Source organism: Pelobates fuscus, chromosome 9 (assembly GCF_036172605.1).
Source record: "Pelobates fuscus isolate aPelFus1 chromosome 9, aPelFus1.pri, whole genome shotgun sequence".
NCBI classification, from domain to species: Eukaryota; Metazoa; Chordata; class Amphibia; order Anura; family Pelobatidae; genus Pelobates; species Pelobates fuscus.
The window spans coordinates 28,075,617-28,096,285 of NC_086325.1; the positions used below are offsets into that span (position 1 = coordinate 28,075,617).

A 20,669-nucleotide genomic window follows, 5' to 3' on the forward strand; every position below is an offset into this window, starting at 1 on the left:
TTCTTATAACAGGTTTAATTATCCGGCATTTAAATCCTAAAGAATAAATAAGGAAAACAATCCAAGTATATGAGCAACGAGAGACAAAGTTTGAATTACTTTGCTAAACTTCGAAGAAAATAACAAATGAGAAGGGCATAAAACGGCACACTGTTGCAAACTTACCAAATGTGAGAAGGAATCCGTACAACATACTCAGTACAAACGAGTACCAGCCCTTGTGCTCCATATACAGCAAGCTGTACACCGAATAACATCCCAGAAGAGGATACAGCAGCCATGACAGGTATCGGAACGCCATCTGAGTAGATGTGACAGGGTTTAGTTATATAAAATAGATTGACACAAACAAAAAAGTGTTCTTTAAATAAGGAGTTGCAGTTTCTTTAGTGTGTTATAGGCCACAACTTCAATTCCATAAGTTAATCGTCATTAAAGTTTGAAAAGAAAAAAAAACTATAAAAAGATCAACATTGATTCATTTTTAGTAAAACATCAAATACATTTTAGTTGCATACCAAATATTAGGACCAAATAGCTGAACTTTTCCAGTTCGACCATTGTGGCCTGAATTTAAGACAATTCAGCCATTACGGAATAACCCTGACCCCCTCTAACTCAATGCATAGGAGATGTGATGCAAAACATCTACGTTTCTTATTAACATCCGTTATGGATGGTGGAGATGCATCCTTTCGGTTAAAGTGGGGAATATATGACTTTTCGTTATTAGAATTCCTCATTGCAGGAACTTAAACTTCTTTCCAGGAGACAAGGAAGAAAGGAGCCATGGATTTGTAAAATACAAGCTGTAAATAGAGACTTCAATTTTTTTATTTTTTTCAGGTTTCTAATTTTCATTAAACTTTAGCTTGATTGCTTTCAAGATGTTCTACCTAGATACGGACCAAGCTGAACAATAATATGTATTAGTTTTCTAAAGGCTCTAGCTTGAAATTAATAGAAGGGTGAGAATACGTACATCATCATAGATCTTCGTGGATGACGCTACATATGTGGACTTGTCCTTCATCGTTAATCTAGGAAAGATTCCTGCCACTTTGTTCTCTCTGTCCAGCTGTGGAAGAGTAAGAAGTAATTTTAAGAATGCTAGACAATTGTTAGTTTATATTTCTGGAGGTCTCTGGTAGATATGGACATCAATTGCTTATCTGTGAGAAAGTAAAGAGAACCAGTACTCAACAACTCATCGTCATGAATAATTTCAGTGAAAAAGGAAAAATAAAACAAAAACAAAACACAAGACAAAGTTTACCATCACTTTAACGAGGATTTGGGAAGGACACAATTATTGGATGAAACTCACCTTGACATCCATGACCTTTGTTATCTTCCAGAAGTCTATGAGCAGACCGATGCCCACACTAACTTGCACCACAAAGTTGGTCTCATTATCCAATATGTACAGCAATACCACTAGAGACTGGAATACGCCAAAAATGACTGACCGCACAGACAGGCCTTCCAGTGACTGACGACTGTTCCAAAACTGGATGTCTGCAAGCCAAAAATCGAACCAGCAAATAAATGAAAAGGCAGTTAAATAAGGACTGTATCTTCAGATAGAAATATAATCTGCACACAACCACACCCATTTCTTCCTACAAATTAACATGACCCTTCAAATGTTTTTCCAATTAAATTATCACACAGCACTCACTAAATGTGTATTTCATTCCGCACTACCTTACCATTCTTGAAGGCAAGGAACTCAAAAATGCTGTGAACAATGGACACTGTGATGGTCAGTGCAAGTAGATAGGGATTGGTCTCCAAAAGTGCCACCTGAAAATGTTAGAAAGAACAAAATAAAATAAAAGGTTATGTGGTTGTAAGGAGCAGTATGGGACATTACGATCAAAGTGGATGTAATTTTGTATTTTAGTCTAAATTACACAGGAGAGAATCTTGTGTTCTAAATTCTGAACCTCACCCACTAACAATCCTAAATTATGAATCTATCCATCTTAAAATAAAATGACATGAGAATGGTTACATCTCTGAAAAGTACATCATGTAAATTGATTAAAACACTGAAAACTCCCTATAATTTGTATTAACGGGACAATCTAAGCACCCAATGAAGTGGTGTGGGTGCAGTGCCTTTGTCATTTTAGTCCTGCAATGTAAAACACTGCCATTTAGTAGATACAGCAAGGTTTCCGTTGCAGGGCTAAAAACACCTTGGTATCTTCTTGAGAGTCAGACTTGGCTCCCACCAGTAACTTCCTCAAATGCTTCTCATAGGGAGCACGTGATTGGAATATTGGTGACGCACAAAGATGGCCGTGCACACGCTTCTCGTCCCCACGAGGAGCACTGAATTGGACGAGAAGTCAAAGAGTCAGCGTGATGTTGTGGGAGGCTGATTGTGCGGCTCCAGTGAACTCTTCTTAATGCTGGAAAAAAGTTAAGTAATACCCTCTTTGAAAATTAGATTTAGAGAAGGAAGTAGCTAAATGGTGAGGAGAACACTATAGCGGGAGGGGAATATAAGTTTGTTTTTCTAACCCTATGGTGTTCCATTAACCTTTTTTTTTTTTTTTTTTTTTTTTTAACCTCTTTGGTGCTACTCTTTCTTTGAAATGAATATTAAAGATTAACCTGACAATCCAGTTTAGTCCTGACACAACCAGGGAACACATTGCATTGAAGGGGGAGAAAAACAGAAAAATGTTTTTTTGTTTCTCCTACTCTTTCTAAGCCAAGTGTTTTTAAATAGGATAAGAGGGTAAAACATGAACGAGTTAAATATCGACATGTGCATCTCTACCTTTCATTTTTCCAGGCATCTCAAGCACATATTTGTTAACAGAAGAGACTAGAATGTGTCTTCTCAGTGATATAGTAGGGCTTCCATGGCATTTGTAGTTCTATAACTGGAATGTCACGTCCTGCCCTCTCCGATGTTTTTGAACTACAACGCTTATAACCAACAGGTTACGCTTGGCAGAATGTTCCAGGATTTGAGCACAGTTTAAGTTGCCTGCCCCATAGCGTGAGTTAGGATTACAGTTTTCCCTGAAGAATTACTTAACACACAGCTTTCTAAATTTCTAAGCAATTTTCTTAAATATTTAAAGATTGGAAAAAAAAAATAAAAAGCAGCCATATCTGCACCTTCCTTGCTATACACAAAACTGGTCAAAAGAACCACTTAGATACCTACAGCAGCCTAACTTTAATCTCAACATTACCAGTATTTTATGTGGAGCACAGATTACCCTATGCCATCATTAAACGGTTGTCCAAAGCTTTGAAACCACTCTAGGTTAATGAACTGGTTTTAGTGTATTGATCATGCCCCCGCAGTCTCAATACTCAATCTTCTGCTATTTAGGAAAGAAAAGACTTCCTGCAGACCCAGCCATGCCCTTCCTGGCTGTCAGTCACAGAGCCTCCCTTCACACTTCTTGAAAAGATGGATCATTTTTATCCATATCTTGTGCTCACACTTGAATTCACCCAAGCCATGCAGAGATCATCCTGTTCCTTTATCAGATTATATATATATCTTTAAAAAAAAAAAAAAAAAACCTTCCCTTTATCTGTTTTTTTTTTTTTTTTTTAAAGTGATTATTTGTGTGGCTGCTTGCTGGTCACTTGACTCACTCTGTAGAATTAGTTTTTTTGCTTTTAAGATATTTCTCTTTCATTTATCCCAGAAAAGACAAACAGGTAGAGGACATGCTCATGTGGCAATATTTCAACCCACGTTTTACAAACCCGTTGCAATTTATTCTCACCTTTACGGAGTCCTGCTCCTCATCGGACTGCTCATAGAGGTCCTCCCCCAGAAAATTCCAAGGGCTGCGGGAACTCTGCGCAGCATACAGCTGCCATCGCCATAAGGATAGGGGACAGAATGATAACCGCAGGGGCAAAGTTGTAACGCTGGAATTTACAGGTATATAATCCTTCTGCAGATTCCAATAATCATTAAAATACAATATCGGGTAATAATCACCACTGACCGCATCAAATTTCACATCTGTGGAGGACATAAGACAAAAGCAGGTTAAGGCCAAACATGCAAAATTACATTGTTGTGATAATGTTCCCTGAATGAGAAGATCAAATCAGGTGATTTAGAAGACTATAAGGTGAGTGATACCAAGCTCAGCTTTGACCTGTAAGAATCACTTAGATTATTACTTAAAGGGCTTAAAGTTGCCCAGTTTTGATACTAGTCATGGTATGGTAATTTGCTCCCGGATTGGTCAACACAATCCACCAACAATATAAAGATTAAATCAGATGATATAAAAGATCTGGAAAAGTATAACATGAAAACTTACATTGGTCCAGAGGTGGAGGTACACTGCCCTGGACCCACGGAGTGTGGTCATCAACTATGTTTATTGTTAAATTTGGATGCCAATGTGAGATGATCTCAATAGGACCGTAGTCCTCCGCTCTCTGAAAGGAGAAACACAAGCAGTGGGAAAGTTAAACTTTGTTATTACAGTAGAACACAAAGCAGGATGAGGAGCATGAGTTCATGGGAAGCATGTCAAAAATCTCACCTTAATCATTTCTGGATCTGCCTCAGTCTCTCCTGTCAGAAGGTTTTTGGTCTTGAGAAATCGGCGACGTTTAAATTTGTTTAGCACTGCAAGAGGAAAAAGTACATGACTGAGGAGAATAAAATGAAAGAACTGGGAAAGAGGAGATTGGTGGGGATACGCAAAATAAAGGGGGGAGGGGAGGGAAGAGTAGAACATCCTTACTGCGAGACGTATGCACAGTGGCCAGTCTCCTGTGGTGAGCCTTCTGACTTGGGTCTGGGTGAAAGCCACTCTTCGTTAAGTACACATGGATGTAGAAGGAACCATTATTCTGGACACCCTGCATCAGATAAAGCACAACACATTCAAACCAACACCCCTGCTTCCAATTTCACTATGATCCGCTGGCTATCATCTTCTAAGTCTAGATACATGGTTTCTAAGACGATAACTGGCTTATTCATTTAAACATTAAAAATGAAAACATCCAGTAAATCAATTCAAATCTGATACTGGATTTTCTCTCCCCAATACTTCCTTTCACTGGCAGTCCTGTACAGAAGCTGAAGATTGTGCAACAGACATTGCATAGTGTGCACTTAGGAGTGGATTATGCATTAAGGATAAAACAACTTACTATTCATTAAGCTGTGCACACTGTAAAGACATTATTAGGCCAGGCACACACTTATACCGGTTTTGGACATAGGGTCACCCTCAATATGACCCCCATATTAGCATACAGGAGACTGAAATCTCCCAAATGCCCCTACTCGCTATGCCGAAAGGGGCCCCCTAAATGACAATGGGGGGTGGGGGGGACCTATTGTCCGCCACCTAAGACCTCACCCATGGGCGACGGGTGGGGGCTAAATGTAACCCCCCCCCAATGCTCTGATAGGTAAATAGTGAGTCTTACCTGATTGGTTACCTGTAAGGCTCACTATTTACCTATCAGAGCACTCTTATTAGTTGACTTAAACCAACCAGCGCACTCTTGAGTCAAATTCCAGGTTGTGGGAAGGCTTTATAAGCCTTTCCCCACCCTGCGCGGTGCCCTTGCTGGGTTAAGACGGATTTAAATATTTTTTTTGTGTCAGGATTTTTTTTTTTCCTGCATGTTTTTGGGGGGCGCTTGGGATTATAGATTTTTAATTTGCCCTTTTTTGAGGCTGAGAAAAGAAGGTTTAAAAAAATAAAATTAAAAAAAATACGACGTCAAATCGTAAGTATTTTATTTTTGTTCATTTATTTACAGGTATTTAGTTTTATTGTATCCCCCCTCACTATGTTAAGGGTGAGGGGTGTAGGTAGGGCTTTCATTTATTTTGGGTGGGGGGTTGACTAGGGGCTTGGGGACCCCTAGTTACCGGGAGGGGTATTTTTACATTTAGCCCCCCACTTAGGGTCTTCACCCATTGCTCATTGGTGGGGGCCAAGATGTCCCCTGTTTAGTTGAATAGCCCCCACTTGCGGAGCATGGGTGGAGGCGGGACACTATGTAAAACTAGAGCAGATTAAAAAAAAAAGAAAAAAATTTAAAAGAAGAACAGATTCTGAGAGAGGAAGAGAAGAGAAAGAGATTAATGAAAGGTAAGTTCGGCATCACAGTGCCGCTTTTATTTTTATGAGTACTGGTAGGGACTTTTTTTGTTTTGTTTTTTTAACACCAGGGTGATTTTCTGCATTGGACAAGCAAAGATGAGGAGAATCTCTGAAAGACAAAACTATCCCAAGAAGACAATGTGGACATGGAAACTAAAGACGATATTTGGGAAAGGCTCTATGGGAGTGAACTGTCTCCCCACTGCTGGAATGGGTTACAATTCACTATATAAGGACTTTGCCAACCTTCTAATAAAGAACATGCTTTAGGATTTCTAAACTCGTGACCACAAGATTGGTTTACAAGTAAGAATTCGATACAGCTAAATAAGGAAGGTAAATAAAGAACCAACATAAACTAATAAGAATATAAAAGGAAATAAAATGATGTGGTTGGATAATGGTAGGTATGTCATTATCTGTAGATTAGAAACCCCTCGGGTGGGAAAGGATTTACCTCTGGAATGACCACCTCAGAGTTTTGCTCGTAACAGCCATCTCCATTCTCCCCGCTGCTCCAGTCTCCATACACCAAATCCCTCTGCTCCCAAATAAGAGCCGTCGTGGAGTTAAATTCTGTGAAGACCTCACTCTCCGAGAGGAACACATGAAGGTCCTGAAAGTTAAAGAAGGTGGTTCATTGTAGTGACACTACAGCAATGTCCCCAGCCCTTCTGCCCACCCCATAACTATGACCAATACAGACATACCATGAGAGTATCCCGGGGGAAAAGGTTGCGACTTGGAGGTCTTGGTGTTCCAGTTGTTCCAGGAGTTTGGTCTTGGGAAACAGATCCTCTTCGAAACCAGCTGCTGATGGCCCATATTATGAAAATTCTACAAAAAGGGGGGAAAAAAAGAAGCTAGCATAGTAAGCAAAACCGAAAAAAGTAGCTGCAGGGTGGGTAAATCAGACACATTGTAGAGACAAACCGCTAATATCTGACAAGAAGCAGCCGAATTGGAGTAAAACAAATTAGTATATTATATCCCCTTTCTCTATTCTGCCCTCTAAATACTACATTGCGGTGGTAAACCATACTACAATTTTTTTTTTTTTTTTTTTTTTTTTTTAAGTATGAACTACAAGCTATGGTTTCTTTAATTTTTACTCGTTTTGAACTTGGTATTTTTTTTTGCATCTGGCATCCTAATTAATACAGTGCACCACTGCTATTTTCCTACACTAATTATGCATTGTCTCTCCGCTCTTTAATTGCTACCTGCAAATTTCACACACACGAAGAAAATAAATAACATTTTAAAAGCACAAAAAACACCAAACCAACACACCCTAAGAGGAACCAGTATTTCAAATCACGGGCTGCCACAGAGATGCAAATACAAACTCTTAAAAACAACAGACCGATTAGTAGAAAGTATTACAGAGGTCTCCGTAAAGAATTATGACACGTTAACATGGTATTTTATGGGAACAATCCCATGCAAAAATAATGAAAAAGAATAAATGTAATTAAAACATTTTATTTTTATTTAGTTAGCCCAAATTTGTTGGGGCAGAGGTTTACCTCACTTAACATCCAACTATGATAATGCTCCCTAAAACAGCTAATTCAGGATAATCCTGTCCTTACACACAGATACTTTTTTAAAATACATTTTTCCTAAACAACCTACTTTTTTTACATTTCTATATTTTCTCTTCGGAATTACACATCATTTGATAGTTTCCTAAATGTGTTGTATATATTTATAAACACATTTATAACCCGCTTGAAAGTCAACAAACACAAACCTCTAACAAAGAGCTTGACATGACAATTAACCCATGAATAAAATTACTCTGCTGTATAGGGTTGGATGGTTGGTGATTGGATATAGCAGGTTTTCATCAAAAGAATCATTTTTGTATTACAGTAATTTGGAAAAGGACCCCATCCACATGGCGTGTTCACCTTTCCCAATTCCATCCAATAGGAATTTGTCAGACCTCGTGTCTATTTTTGGGCAACCACAGGCACAGGTGCAGTAAATGAATGAACCAGAGGTTATGATCCTTGTAGCTGGAGTAGTCCCACGATGACATGAATATTATTACGTTAATAGGTATGTAGCACTAACACATTCCACAGAGCTTTATCATTTTAAGAAGGTGTTACAAAACAGCAGGTAATTACCTAAATATTGGGATATAGTCACAGATCCTCTAGGGTTAATTACAGCTAAACCTACAATATAGCTCATTGAGTTGGACAGAATGTTCCTCTTCTTGCAATATTGTTTTGAACTGGCTTATGGAAAGATACCATCTTAACAAAAAGTGTAGAATTAAATCTCTCTTACTCACCTGAATGCCACCCCTTTAATCACCTGCCACGCATTGGGGGGAGGGGGTTGCTGTGGCTGCTGTTGGTTCTGCTGATCGGGCGCTATGGCAGCTTCGGTTCCGACGGAACCATTGAGGCTGGTCTGTGGGGAAAAATAAAACGTTACTCATGTTGATGGCTCCAAAATCAAAGTTTAACCCCTTAAGGACCAAACTTCTGGAATAAAAGGGAATCATGACATGTCACACACGTCATGTGTCCTTAAGGGGTTAAAGAGCAGAATTGTGACCAGCAGAATATGAAACAAATAGTAACCCAACAGTCAAAGCACAGCTAGTTTGGAGAACTTTCAGTTTTACCATGGTTTCCTGAACACATATCACTTTTACAAACTGATGCGCAGCACATACAAAATTCTACGCTTTGCACGTAGTATTCATATGCCGCAAGAGGGAAATCAAGTCAGTTATCAGGGAGAATTCTCCCAGCATACAAATTCTTCAAATAGCAGGACAGCACTTTTCATGTGCCTTCTATCAATATGTGCAAGAAAACACAGGATCTAGCCACCTTACCACTATGTCTACCAACTAATATTTCAGCTGATTGTCAACACCATTCTGAGAATTTATGAATTGCACTGAAGAGGAAATTGTGTTGGTTTTGCCTTCTCAATAGCTATACACAAGGCAAAGCACTCCCTTCTTTAAGATACGAGCTGCTGAATATTATTTTTGGGGGTGACATGACAAATTGAGACCAAAACTGTAGAAGTCAAAAAATGGAAAAAATACAAATTGAACCAGGCATGCCCGTTTCTCTTTAAAACATGTGTACTTTAGATTAAAAGCCGCCCCCAAACACGTTCTCCACTCCTCAAAAGGTTTTTAAGTATCAAACCAACCGAAATCTAATCGACGCCTTTGAAAACAGGTTAAACAATGTATAATCAATTAACGTGTGGAAATCAGGTCACAAGTCAGTGACAGAGCGAGAAGAGTTACTTGGTTGTATGAAGAAAATAAAGTATAGCATTGCCCAGAAGGAAAATATGTTCCAAGTACCCTGGTAATGCTCAGGTATATTTATAAAAAACAAAACAAAAAAATAAATAAATTAGTACTTCTGCATTAGTAATAGAGTGCTAGAGACTCCCATTTTTGGTAAAACCATTTTTGGTTTTGGTACAGCCAACTAGCACCATAACCACTAAAAGTGCATGGCAGAGTGCTTAGACTACCCCTTTATTCTGCCTCATTGAACTCTCCTCTTCATGTTTTGTAGCAGTTTCAGGAAGTTCAACATGCAAAGTCTCTTCCTGGGGGAATATTCTCAAATTCCCAATAAGTGACCTTTTAAATATTATAGAACATGTCATTATCAAAGTCAGAGGTTACTATGCTACAAAGAAAGAAAAAAAGAATTAAATATACTATTGGCGGTTGCCAATAGAAATAAAACAACAATGCATTCTCTGTTGCTTGAAGTGATTAGCATTTAAATGGTATATATATAATAGTTACACACTAAATAAACTTCCACTCTCCAAGTAGGTTAGAGAGGGAATTAAAGTGGAACTACCAGTTTTAACAGTTAGCTATCGGGGCCTCCCTCTTCCCTATAAATAATGCGGTTACGTCTAATCTAGCGATGAGAGCAACTCTGGGACCAATCCAATATTTCTCACAGAGAACCTCTGGGGTCCTAAGACCCCACAGCAATCACCTCACTGCACCAATAGAATGCTTTGTTGTAGTTCTGTTCAAGCCAGTGCACAAAATTGAGTAAAGAAATACACTCTGCCATGTAACCTCGGTCATTTATAAATGTGGTGATTTCTCTTAAAATCAGCATTTTTATTAAGTGTGCAAAGTGGACACACCGAGAATAACCCTTAGTGCACTTCAGAAAGCAGAAGTACTTCACAGTGTTACTTTAACTGGGTATATAAAACATTTTCTGCCTCAGAACATCTGTGCCCAGGGCAAGGTCATCTCCCCCGTGATTCTTCAGGTGCTCGTTTGCACGCGCGGGCATTTGACAAATGGCAAAAGGCACATGTAATATTCTATATGTTTAGACAAGGCTAAAGGGGGTCAATATCAAATGCATGGTGGGCTCCTCCCAATTGCCGGAGAGTCCTGAGGCCTCCATTAACTGTACCCGGCACACACGATGGCGCTGGATGGGTTAGGCCGACTCTTCAGGTTGCAGGCACGTCGGGTCTCTAGACTCCTGCACAGCCCCACACTTGGAAGACCTTGAAGCAGCGGCTTAAAGGCCGAACTGAGGAGACTTGGAACGCCTGGTGCGCCCCGACGGGAGAACACAGTGCCATTGCCTGTAGTAAGGCCTGGAGGCAGGTTGGCACTTGTCTGAATTTGCAGGAGACGGGCCTTGTGAGAGGGAGGCGGCAGACTCCATCCAGCGAGTGACCACTGGGGTTCTCGAGTGTTGCCCGAAGGGGAATTGGATAGGCTCTAGGGCAGGGGTAGGCAACCTACGGCACTAGTGCCATGCACGGCACTCAAGGTGTCTTTGCACGGCACTCAAGGCTGCTAGAGCCAAACAGGCTCTGGCCTATCAGGAGTCCCAGTAAAACTTCAGATATCTGCTTATACGAAGAGGTGGTGAAGGACAATCCTCAATGTATGCATTGCAGCACGTAGAGGAAGTGATCTCAGATCTCTTCCTCCCAGCACTTGTGAATGTGAATCCACATTGTAGTATCCTTGACCTGTACCTGGCCAGCCTGGTCCCCACTGGAACCCAGGGAAGCCACCCACACTGCTAGATTTACACAGAAATGCAGAATAACCCTCCCCTCATACAAATAATGTGAACAGCCCACACACACGCATACACACAATCAGCACAAACGTAACCCGTTAACAATCCACATACATGCACACAACCCCACATCATACACGATACCATAAACAACTAATGAACATATACAATATAATAGCTCATATACGCACAAATACAACAATACAAAAGCAATTACAGTATAAATAACACAAGCAGAAGACGGCAACATACACACCTCAATTTACAAAAATAGGACCAACACGGTATGGGACATCACAAACTTATATCGGCACAGTGCTGCTAAAAGGTTGCCTACCCCTGCTCTAGGGACTCTGCACAAAGTTTATTTTTGGTGCTTAAGCTTTCTCTTTTTGACATTTGTTATTTAATTAGTGCCGTTAACAGGCCATTGATGAACTTTATTGCCAGTGAGAGCTACTCTTGTATGATTGACCGTCAGTTTTATTCTCTATACTTCTGCATATCTAGCTACGTACCTCATGCACCCTATACTGTAAAAAGTGCAGTCTCATCAACATTTTTAAATGTATTCGTAACCTGTTTATTGATGCATTTTTCTTGCTAAAATGTCTAAGCATATTTGTCAGTTTTACCATGCACGTTAAAAATAAAGAATGTCCAAAAAAAAATACAAAATTAGAGCGCCAACTTATTCCGCAGAGCTTTACAATATTATAAAGGGGGAAATTTAACAATAAATGAGACAAATACAAAAATGTTACAGGAACAATAAGTTTCAAACAAATTTACAATCTAGATCTCCCTAATTTACAACTGATTTGGGATGTGACATGGCCACTGCTCATTTCAGCTGGCATACTGCCAATTCAGACAGGCTGGTCATCCTGTGCCATCATTGCAAAGAAACAGCAAGCCTCATGCACATTTAAATCACCCTGTTATGGAACTCCATCTTGCCAAAGAGGATCTCCAGGATATTTCAGTGAGTATTTGGTGCGTTTCATTTATTTATTTTTAATGAGAAAAAATAATTTGTGCAATTTTATTGTGAAGCATTACAGATCTGATGTGTTCAAGTATTGTAAATGCACCAATAATCCCCTAATATATAGAAAGCAAATTTTGTTGGAAGTCACACGGTCAACTTAAACACATCATAATTCCGACATGACTTTTAGCACATGTTCTAGTGACACTAACTGCGTCACTCTATTGACCTGCATCAAACTTCTCATGTAGTCGCATATGACTCAAGAAAAAAAATAATATCTTCATAGTAAATACAAAAATATAACTTCCTAAAATGAACTTCCTTTACATATATTATATAGAACGTCACAAAACCCAAAACTACCTGACAATTTCACCTCAATGACACAATTTACCAACTAAACAAAGCCACAAATTAAACCCTACATGTTTAGGGGGTTAGTCAAACCATCATCAATACAGCAACAGTGTCGACACTTCCTTTATTTTCGTCTTAAGTGTTTATGTCATGCCTGAAACAACTTAGTGCCACTTTGAGAGCCAAATTGCTAGCAATGAAGAGAAAGAATTTTAGGGAGTCATGAGTGGTTATTTAGGAGATCACCTTGCGTGGTAAGAATTATGGGTTATCTGTGTGTGGAGTGGTGGCTGCATGTGACAGTTTCAGTTCAGGATGTGATTGCTGTGCATTGGACGCGAGGGCCACTTACCACACATGTGCATCATGTTCACAATACTCCTTTATGAGGACACCTGATGGATAACATTGCAGGAGGCGGTGTGGCGGCACCACTGAGGGTGCCTCAAAGCTGGAAAAAGGTTGGTAAAAACTTTTCTCTAAAACTGCTATGTTTACAGCTGCAGGGTTAAAACAAGGGGGACCTGGCACCCAGACCACTTCATTGAGCTAAAGTGGTCTGGGTGCCTATACCCCTTAAGGACCCCTTTAACCCCTTAAGGACACATGACATGTGTGACAGGTCATGATTCCCTTTTATTCCAGAAGTTTGGTCCTTAAGGGGTTAAATGCAGCTGGGGTGGGCCCTCTAGTCTAAATAGGGACTGAGGCAAATTAGCGTTAGGAATCAGGTTTGTATTCCGAACGCTATAGTGTCCCATTAAACTGTCTATCGACCCCCAGACCAGTTCATCTCAATGAAGTTGTCTAGTGCTGTGCCCCTATGGTTTTAACCCTAAACACTAAGGCACACCCACCCCAATAGTTAAGTTAAACTGGGCTATTTAAAACAGATGTTGTAGATTGGCACAGTGTTTTGCCGCGCATGCAAAATAGCCTCCTAACGGGATAATCAACACTGATGACTTAAGCCAAAGAGGCGGAGCTGCAGAATGAAGACTGTAATAGTGATTGCTGAAAGGCAGGTAAATCTCATGTTAAACCCTCTCCCGACTGGAAGGAAATAAAAATATGCAGTTAGAAACCATAGCACTAGGAATATATGTTTGTATTCCTACAGCTATGGTGTTCCTTTAAAGCATAGATGCATATAAATAGCAGATCCCAAGAGGATACATTGTAACTAAGACAACACACTTGTAAACACAGCATCAATACACACACAGAGCACGCGTCTCTATTGAACTAATTGAAAGCTTTTAAACACAATACATTAAATATGAATCAATTGTTCTGCTTTCAATGGAGCTACCATTAGATTGTATTTTGTTAAAAATCATTACTGTGTTAACATCGTTAAAGCATGGTATTCATGGAGAGTTAACAATAACCTTGCAATGATACAGACAGAATAGGAAAATTATTTTGGCTATTTGAGTTTCATTCTGCAATTATGTTTTTATCTCCATACCAACTGGTTTAGTGATTTCCTACAAAATCATTCTGTGCCAAATACTGGCTCTCAAAAGTGTGTAAAAAGCCTGTAAAGAATCAGCTTAACCCCTTAAGGACACATGACATGTGTGACATGTCATGATTCCCTTTTATTCCAGATGTTTGGTCCTTAAGGGGTTAAGGAGTACTTTAAGCACTATAACCACTTCACTGATTTTCAGTGGTCGTGGTGCCTGCAGTCTGTGTGCGCAGCGTTCTGCTATGCAGTATAACTCCACCTAAGTCAACATCGTTGGGGTGTAATTAACCAGCCAGAAAAAAAAAGAAAAGTGAACGTTCCAGGCTAGCTAGTGTCAGCTTGACATCATGTCCCTCTCCATACTGGCTAAGTCAGACCGTCCCCCCTAACAGGAGTGATGTCAGTAGTGGAGGATCAGGCTGAGGGAGAAATTGGCATTGGCACTGAAAAGGAAGGTGCTACTCTGACAAAGAACTGCTTTTTCTTAGAGCACTGTTTTTCTGTTGGAGTAACCCTTGATAAGGAATGTGAATGCCTTAAATCTGCTGCTGGCACATAGGAAAGCATCTGCCTGATACTGAACACTGATCATGTAACAATTGCAGGATTAATACAGAAAGCCGCTCAGATGGAATAAGTGTCACGGATAAAGCCTTTCTTCTACAACTAGAAAATGCTGCAGACGAGAGATCGAGTACAAGATAAAGATACAATTTTTGTTAGTGGTTCCTTTTTTCCAGCACTTCCAAGTTTAATTATATAAGAGTTCCAAGAGTTAAAATCTGTGATCTTTGAAGCTGCTGTTTAGTGAATTGGCTCCATACCCATAAAATGTAAGCATGTCCAGGTGAGTGCAGCCCGCTGGGTTTCATACAGTGAAACTGCTCTGCTGATCTAACCATCTGGTGGGAGCAATTTTCTTTGGCCAGTGGGCTTTACAAGCCAGCTCAAAGTAAGCAACCATTGCATTAAGTACCAAGGAAATTGGCTTCCTCCAGGATTAAATGGCCAAAGTACCATAACCACTGCAAACGGCTCCAGTGGTTATGATGTCAGGAGTACCCTAGCGCTGTTATCCGGTAATAGGGCTGTTTGTCCCAACGGTTTGTAAACGCCTGGACACTAGTTCTCCTCTGCAGCAGGTTTAACAATCGGCTTGTGCGGATGCTGCCTTAGCAGATTACGCTCAGCCACAGAATGAGCATCTGTGCAAAGAATACACACAAAATTGATATGAGCCCATCCCCAACTCGTTCCAGGCTCGCTAATGACACTGCTGGTGGTGGTTTTACACCTTCTACAGCAATTTAAAATATCTCTATACTATGACTAAATACTGAAGTGGTCATAGTTGTTGGAGTAACCCCTCTGAGCTAGCAATTTGTTAGGTATACACGAATGAGCACTGCATATTATTTTGTTAAAGAGTGAATATAAGTACCATAACCCCACATGCCCCTGTATTAGTTATGGTACTAGTATACCGTGGGCACCATCCCCTAATTCTGGGTCAAACAGTTCTCATGCTATATAATCAGAATTGGGGGTCCCCATGGCACCCATCCCCTTTGCCAGATCGCTAAAGTTTAATTTCCAGAGAAAAGGCAGGTTTTACAGCTACACAGCCAATAGCGGTACTTCCTGTCTCAGTTGTTCAGCGTCTTTACACTTTGCATGGAGGCGTTGAACACGCCCCATAGGGGCATTTTGACGCAAACACGCAATAACCGTGCTATGGGAAAGCATTGGATTCAGCCAGAGGAGGGATCAAGTGGTGTCAGCCATAGTGAAACCAGTGCTGCGTAGGGAAAGAGGCAAGAAAAAAAAAAAAAAACTTTTCCCATGCGATCGGAGAGGGGTCAGTCACCTAAATAGTTAAGAACTATATTGTGAGGAAGGATACCAAAAAAAATATTGAATGAGTTTCATGAAATTTTCCTGAAATTTGTTTGGGGATCTAAAAAGCCAAGAACATCATACAAGACGTTAAGTCGGAGACAAAATGATGGAGGGGTATCTTTTCCTGATTTAACAATGAGACATGATGCAATTATGATTATGCATTTAATTAACTCAAAGTATAAAGACTCGGAACAGAATTCCTGGGTAAATATAGAAAGACTATCGAAAAATTTAGATCCAATTGTCTTAATCTGGTTGGATAAATCCACTTTTAAGAAATTAAATGTACAAAATAATATTCTGACAGAATTATATAACTATATGAAATACCTAAACAAAAAAAGACATAAAATCGAAAACAATATCTCCGTTTCCGCTCCAATAGACGTACTGAAGGGATATATAACTGACATAGATTTGAGTAAATGGAAACAGGAAGGATACAAAGTTATAGGAGATTTTTTTTATGGATAATAACAAAGACTTTTCAAGAAATTCATGAAGTAAATCTCCTCTTAAAATCTGAGTTTCTAACTTACCAGATTGAAAAATAAACGAATTGAAGATCTCTTTGATAAAATTGTATCAATAAAGGGGAAAGACAAGTTAATATCAAAAATAAATAAAATACTATATGAATATACACCCAGGAATAAACTGAATAAAATCAGTAAATGGGAACAAGAAATAAATAAAGTGTTTAGTGAAGAAGACTGGGCAAAGGCATTTATTTTAACATTTATTTTAACCAAAAAAACAATACACAACATTATTATTTATGAGAATTATATTAAGATTTTACACCGGTGGTACATGGTACCAGCAAAACTCTTTAAATTTCAAACAGGCTCAAGTGATATATGCTGGCGATGTAATACGACCACGGGTACACATTTACATATTTGGTGGGATTGCCCAAAGCTTCAATTAGTGAAAAATAAACTGGACTTAGTATTAGGTAGAATCTATGGAACGAATATCAGACTAACTTCTTACTCATTTCTATTTCATTTGGAGCTACCAGATAGCAATATCTATTCTTATAGATTGACGATACATATTTTAATGGCATCAAAAATATGTTTAGCTAGGAGATGGAAAACTAGTATAATTCCATCATGGAAGGAGATACAAGTACAGATAAATTTCCAAAAAACAATGGAAAAAGCAGTGTATGTTAATATGGGGAAAAAACAGGATTATCATAGAATATGGAATCCTTGGGAGACGGCTTTGGATGAAACAGGGGCGGCCGAGAAGGCGGTCCCCCCTCCCCCCGATATCGCCCAAGAATGGATGAATGTGATGAATGATTGTAAGTTTATTTGAGGTGAATTGCTGCTACGTCACCATGTATAATTATATAATTTATAATAATAAAAAGAATGAAAATATAAAATGGTTTAACAAATGATGATAGGGTATCTGATATTAAGCATCTTACCATAACAAAACGATATGTATCAAATACCATTATCTGATGTTTTAAAAAAAAAAAAAGAACTATATAGCGAGGTTTGTATTCATGACACTATGGTGTTCCTTTTAGATTGTTACTTTGCAAAGGTATACAAATAGGGTATTGTACTTAGAAGATGTTGCCGACTATAGCCAAGATCATTATATTACAGTGGGACACGAGATTTACAAAATAAGCAGAAAAAGGAATTATGTAAAAACTGAAAAATAAAAGTTGTACCATGCACTCTATAGTAGCACTATACCTTTGAGCCAGGCAGAGTTTAGGCACTGTAAAAGGGGAGCTCAATACCCAATTTATACTTGTATTGGTTTTATATTGATATAATACACCATGGATGTCTTTCTATCTTTTATTTCTACCGGAGTGAACATCTTAATTAAAGGAGTGGTGTCATGCTGCCCTAAGAGCATAACCGCCCTAAATATGGAGCCAATATATATAGGCTCAATTACATGTGAGTGACCTGACCTCAAAAAGATAGATTATAGTGCAGATGGTAATTAAGTATAAGCAATATGTTCTTGTTTTTTTTTTTTTTACGGTAATATATTCTTCTGTACATACCAACATATACATGGGGTATTTACCCCTTTAATTTTCACCTTTAGCAGTCCACCATCGGTATAAGTATCTTGTACCCACTAGATATTGTGTGTTTAATAGCCTGTGATATATAAATATACACTTTTTGTGGCAATTCTGTTTTCTGTTAACACTACTAAACTTACATGACAAACACACCAAATTCTAAAATCTCGAAGGGAGGAAGGGGTTAAACACTTACCTTTCTCCAGCGCCGGGCTCCCTCAGCGCTGTGGACTCTCCTCCCTCTTCTGACGTCATCCGCTGAATGCGCATGCGCGGCAAGAGCTGCGCGCGCAGTCAGTCCATAGGAAAGCATTTCTCAATGCTTTCTTATGGACGCTGGCATCTTCTCACTGTGAAAATCACAGTGAGAATCGAGGAAGCACCTCTAGCGGCTGTCAATGAGACAGCCACTAGAGGCTGGATTAACCCTAATGTAAATATAGCAGTTTCTCTGAAACTGCTATGTTTACAGCAGGCAGGGTTAACCCTAGATGGACTTGGCACCCAGACCACTTCATTAAACTGAAGTGGTCTGGGTGCCTATAGTGGTCCTTTAAATCAAATGAAAGCCCTTTCTGTTCTTTAACAAACAATTCATAAGCACTTGAAAAAAAAAATTAAATCCCAGTGGGGAAAAAAAAATAAATCTATAGCTCAAATGAAATTTTTGGTTTTGGTTCAGAACGTGGACAAATACCTCCATCCTTAACAGGTTAAGCTAAGAGAGCGACCAGGGACCTCCAAGCACCATAACAACTTCATACAGACTACGCAGTTATGCTGACGGAAGTGATCCTTTAATATATTTTTGTTATAATATACAATTTCTTTTGCTTTTTAAAATCATTCTTTTTTTTATTTTTATAAAGCTTAATTAGAAAAAAAAGATTGATTCTCCACTTGGTACATACAAGCACTAGGATAGAAGAGGACTCAGGGCAAATTCTCTTCCTTATGCAATATCCTCACAAGTATGAGTCAGTCAATAAATGCAGTAGCCAGGCGCAGAAGTCTGTCAGTGCCTCAACGCAGTCCAATGATGCGTGCAATGTCTCAGGGAGGTCGAGTTTGCAAGGTAACGATAACATACATACTGCTGCAAGTTAAGGTTAATACAATAAAACCGTTTATCTATAAATCTGTGTGAGGCAACAGGTAGCTCTCCAAATGAGGCATGGCTACAATTTTGTGATGCGTTTAATCTTTCTGGATCTTTGCTGAGCATTGTGAGAATTGTATTTCCACCCCAGCTGATTATCTCAGATCTACAGTCTATTCTATTAATCAAAAAACTGCAGGTCTAGTCATATCCCAGCATGCTCTGCTTCACTCTGTACAAAGAGCTGGACCAGAAAGTAGATGAAAGTACAGATAACAGCCGTAGCCATCTACGAATTCATTTACATCAACATGCTTCTGTGCGTCCAGGGACAGAAGGGGGAAAAATAATAATAAAAAAAAAAGTGGTAAAAAAGAAGCAATCTATTAGTATAGATTGGGTAGCCGTGTCTTTTGTTTATTGTGGGTTGTAATAAAGTCTGCAACTGTTCTGATGTCTACGGAGAGGAAAGCTGTACATACGATCAATTACCGCTTTATCACATATAATAGTCCACTTAGAGTTTTTTTCTGTTAAAGTTTTCAGTGTGAAAGTCTCCTGTCTGGGTTATTAACAAAAAATAAGAATTGCCTAGAATTCACCAGGAAATGGCAACATGACTACCAAAAAAAGCTGAGATGGAGAATGGTTCTAATCTGGTTATTTCTGACCAGATTGAAGGACACAGAGAAAAGACTACATATGTTACATCTAATTGCAAAACACAGCGGAATATTTTAGCACTGTAATAATCTCATCCTTTTATTGGATGATACTTAATAATACATATCAGGTGAAAGCTCAATTCCCCCAATTTAAAAGACCATCAGCACCATAACCACTACAACCCACTGTAAGATGTCAAACCGTTTTAGCACGGTCCAACAACTTACCTAAAACCAGCTGGGAGATCTAGACTGCATCCACTACACCTTGGGTCTTCTCCGGCAAGAGAATCGCAATGCTTTGTAGAACATTGCAGGAGTGTACTCATTGGCTGGGTGTCCTCGGAGTGCTTTCAGACAACGAGCAAGGACCCACATTGAAGAAAACCTCATGCAGTGGATGTGGCTGAGAGCTCTTGGCAGGACCCAGGTAAGTCAAACAGTGCTAAGACGGTTTCACATCTCACCATGGGATGAAGCAAGGGTACTGCAGGCAACATAACCAGGACAGGGCCTGTAGTGATTATGGTGCTTGGATTTGCTGTGTCTCTCAGGAGTGGGCGACCTCTACACAAAAGCCACAAAAACGGAGGAGGAAAGAAGGATCTTGTCTGCGGAGCTAATTAATGGTTAATAAAAATGGTAAGGGAATCTATAGTTTATGACAGCACATTTATAAAGCATTATAACAGATAATGAATTATAAATATGTGTAAAAATAAATAAATAATTAAAATACATAAACGGATACATACCTTCAAAGTATCCTTCAGATGTACTGTAGCTACATGCAGACCAATTCTTCACTAGAAAGAGACATCCTATCAGGAAGGGTCTCATCTTATCCCATAATACCCTATCACTCAAGAGCAGTTCAATCCACCACAAAACGTAA

At 39.2% G+C, this 20,669-nt stretch overlaps 1 protein-coding gene and 1 long non-coding RNA gene across 3 annotated transcripts in view; both read right to left on the reverse strand.

The window, feature by feature from the left end:
- The window catches only part of LOC134572638 (uncharacterized), a 454,902-nt gene that overhangs the window by 379,000 nt on the left and 55,233 nt on the right, over window positions 1-20,669 (reverse strand). The window lies entirely within an intron of this gene.
- CLPTM1 (CLPTM1 regulator of GABA type A receptor forward trafficking) overlaps window positions 1-20,669 on the reverse strand; it is a 63,292-nt gene that overhangs the window by 1,941 nt on the left and 40,682 nt on the right. For both annotated transcript variants that reach the window (XM_063431709.1, XM_063431707.1), the window contains exons 2-12: window positions 8,443-8,564; window positions 6,845-6,971; window positions 6,592-6,750; window positions 4,752-4,869; window positions 4,548-4,633; window positions 4,320-4,440; window positions 3,768-4,012; window positions 1,713-1,806; window positions 1,328-1,518; window positions 983-1,078; window positions 166-301 (exon numbers count right to left, since the gene is read on the reverse strand). In XM_063431709.1, the coding sequence (XP_063287779.1) occupies window positions 166-301; window positions 983-1,078; window positions 1,328-1,518; window positions 1,713-1,806; window positions 3,768-4,012; window positions 4,320-4,440; window positions 4,548-4,633; window positions 4,752-4,869; window positions 6,592-6,750; window positions 6,845-6,971; window positions 8,443-8,564 (1,495 nt within the window). The remainder of the gene's footprint in view (window positions 1-165; window positions 302-982; window positions 1,079-1,327; window positions 1,519-1,712; window positions 1,807-3,767; window positions 4,013-4,319; window positions 4,441-4,547; window positions 4,634-4,751; window positions 4,870-6,591; window positions 6,751-6,844; window positions 6,972-8,442; window positions 8,565-20,669) is intronic.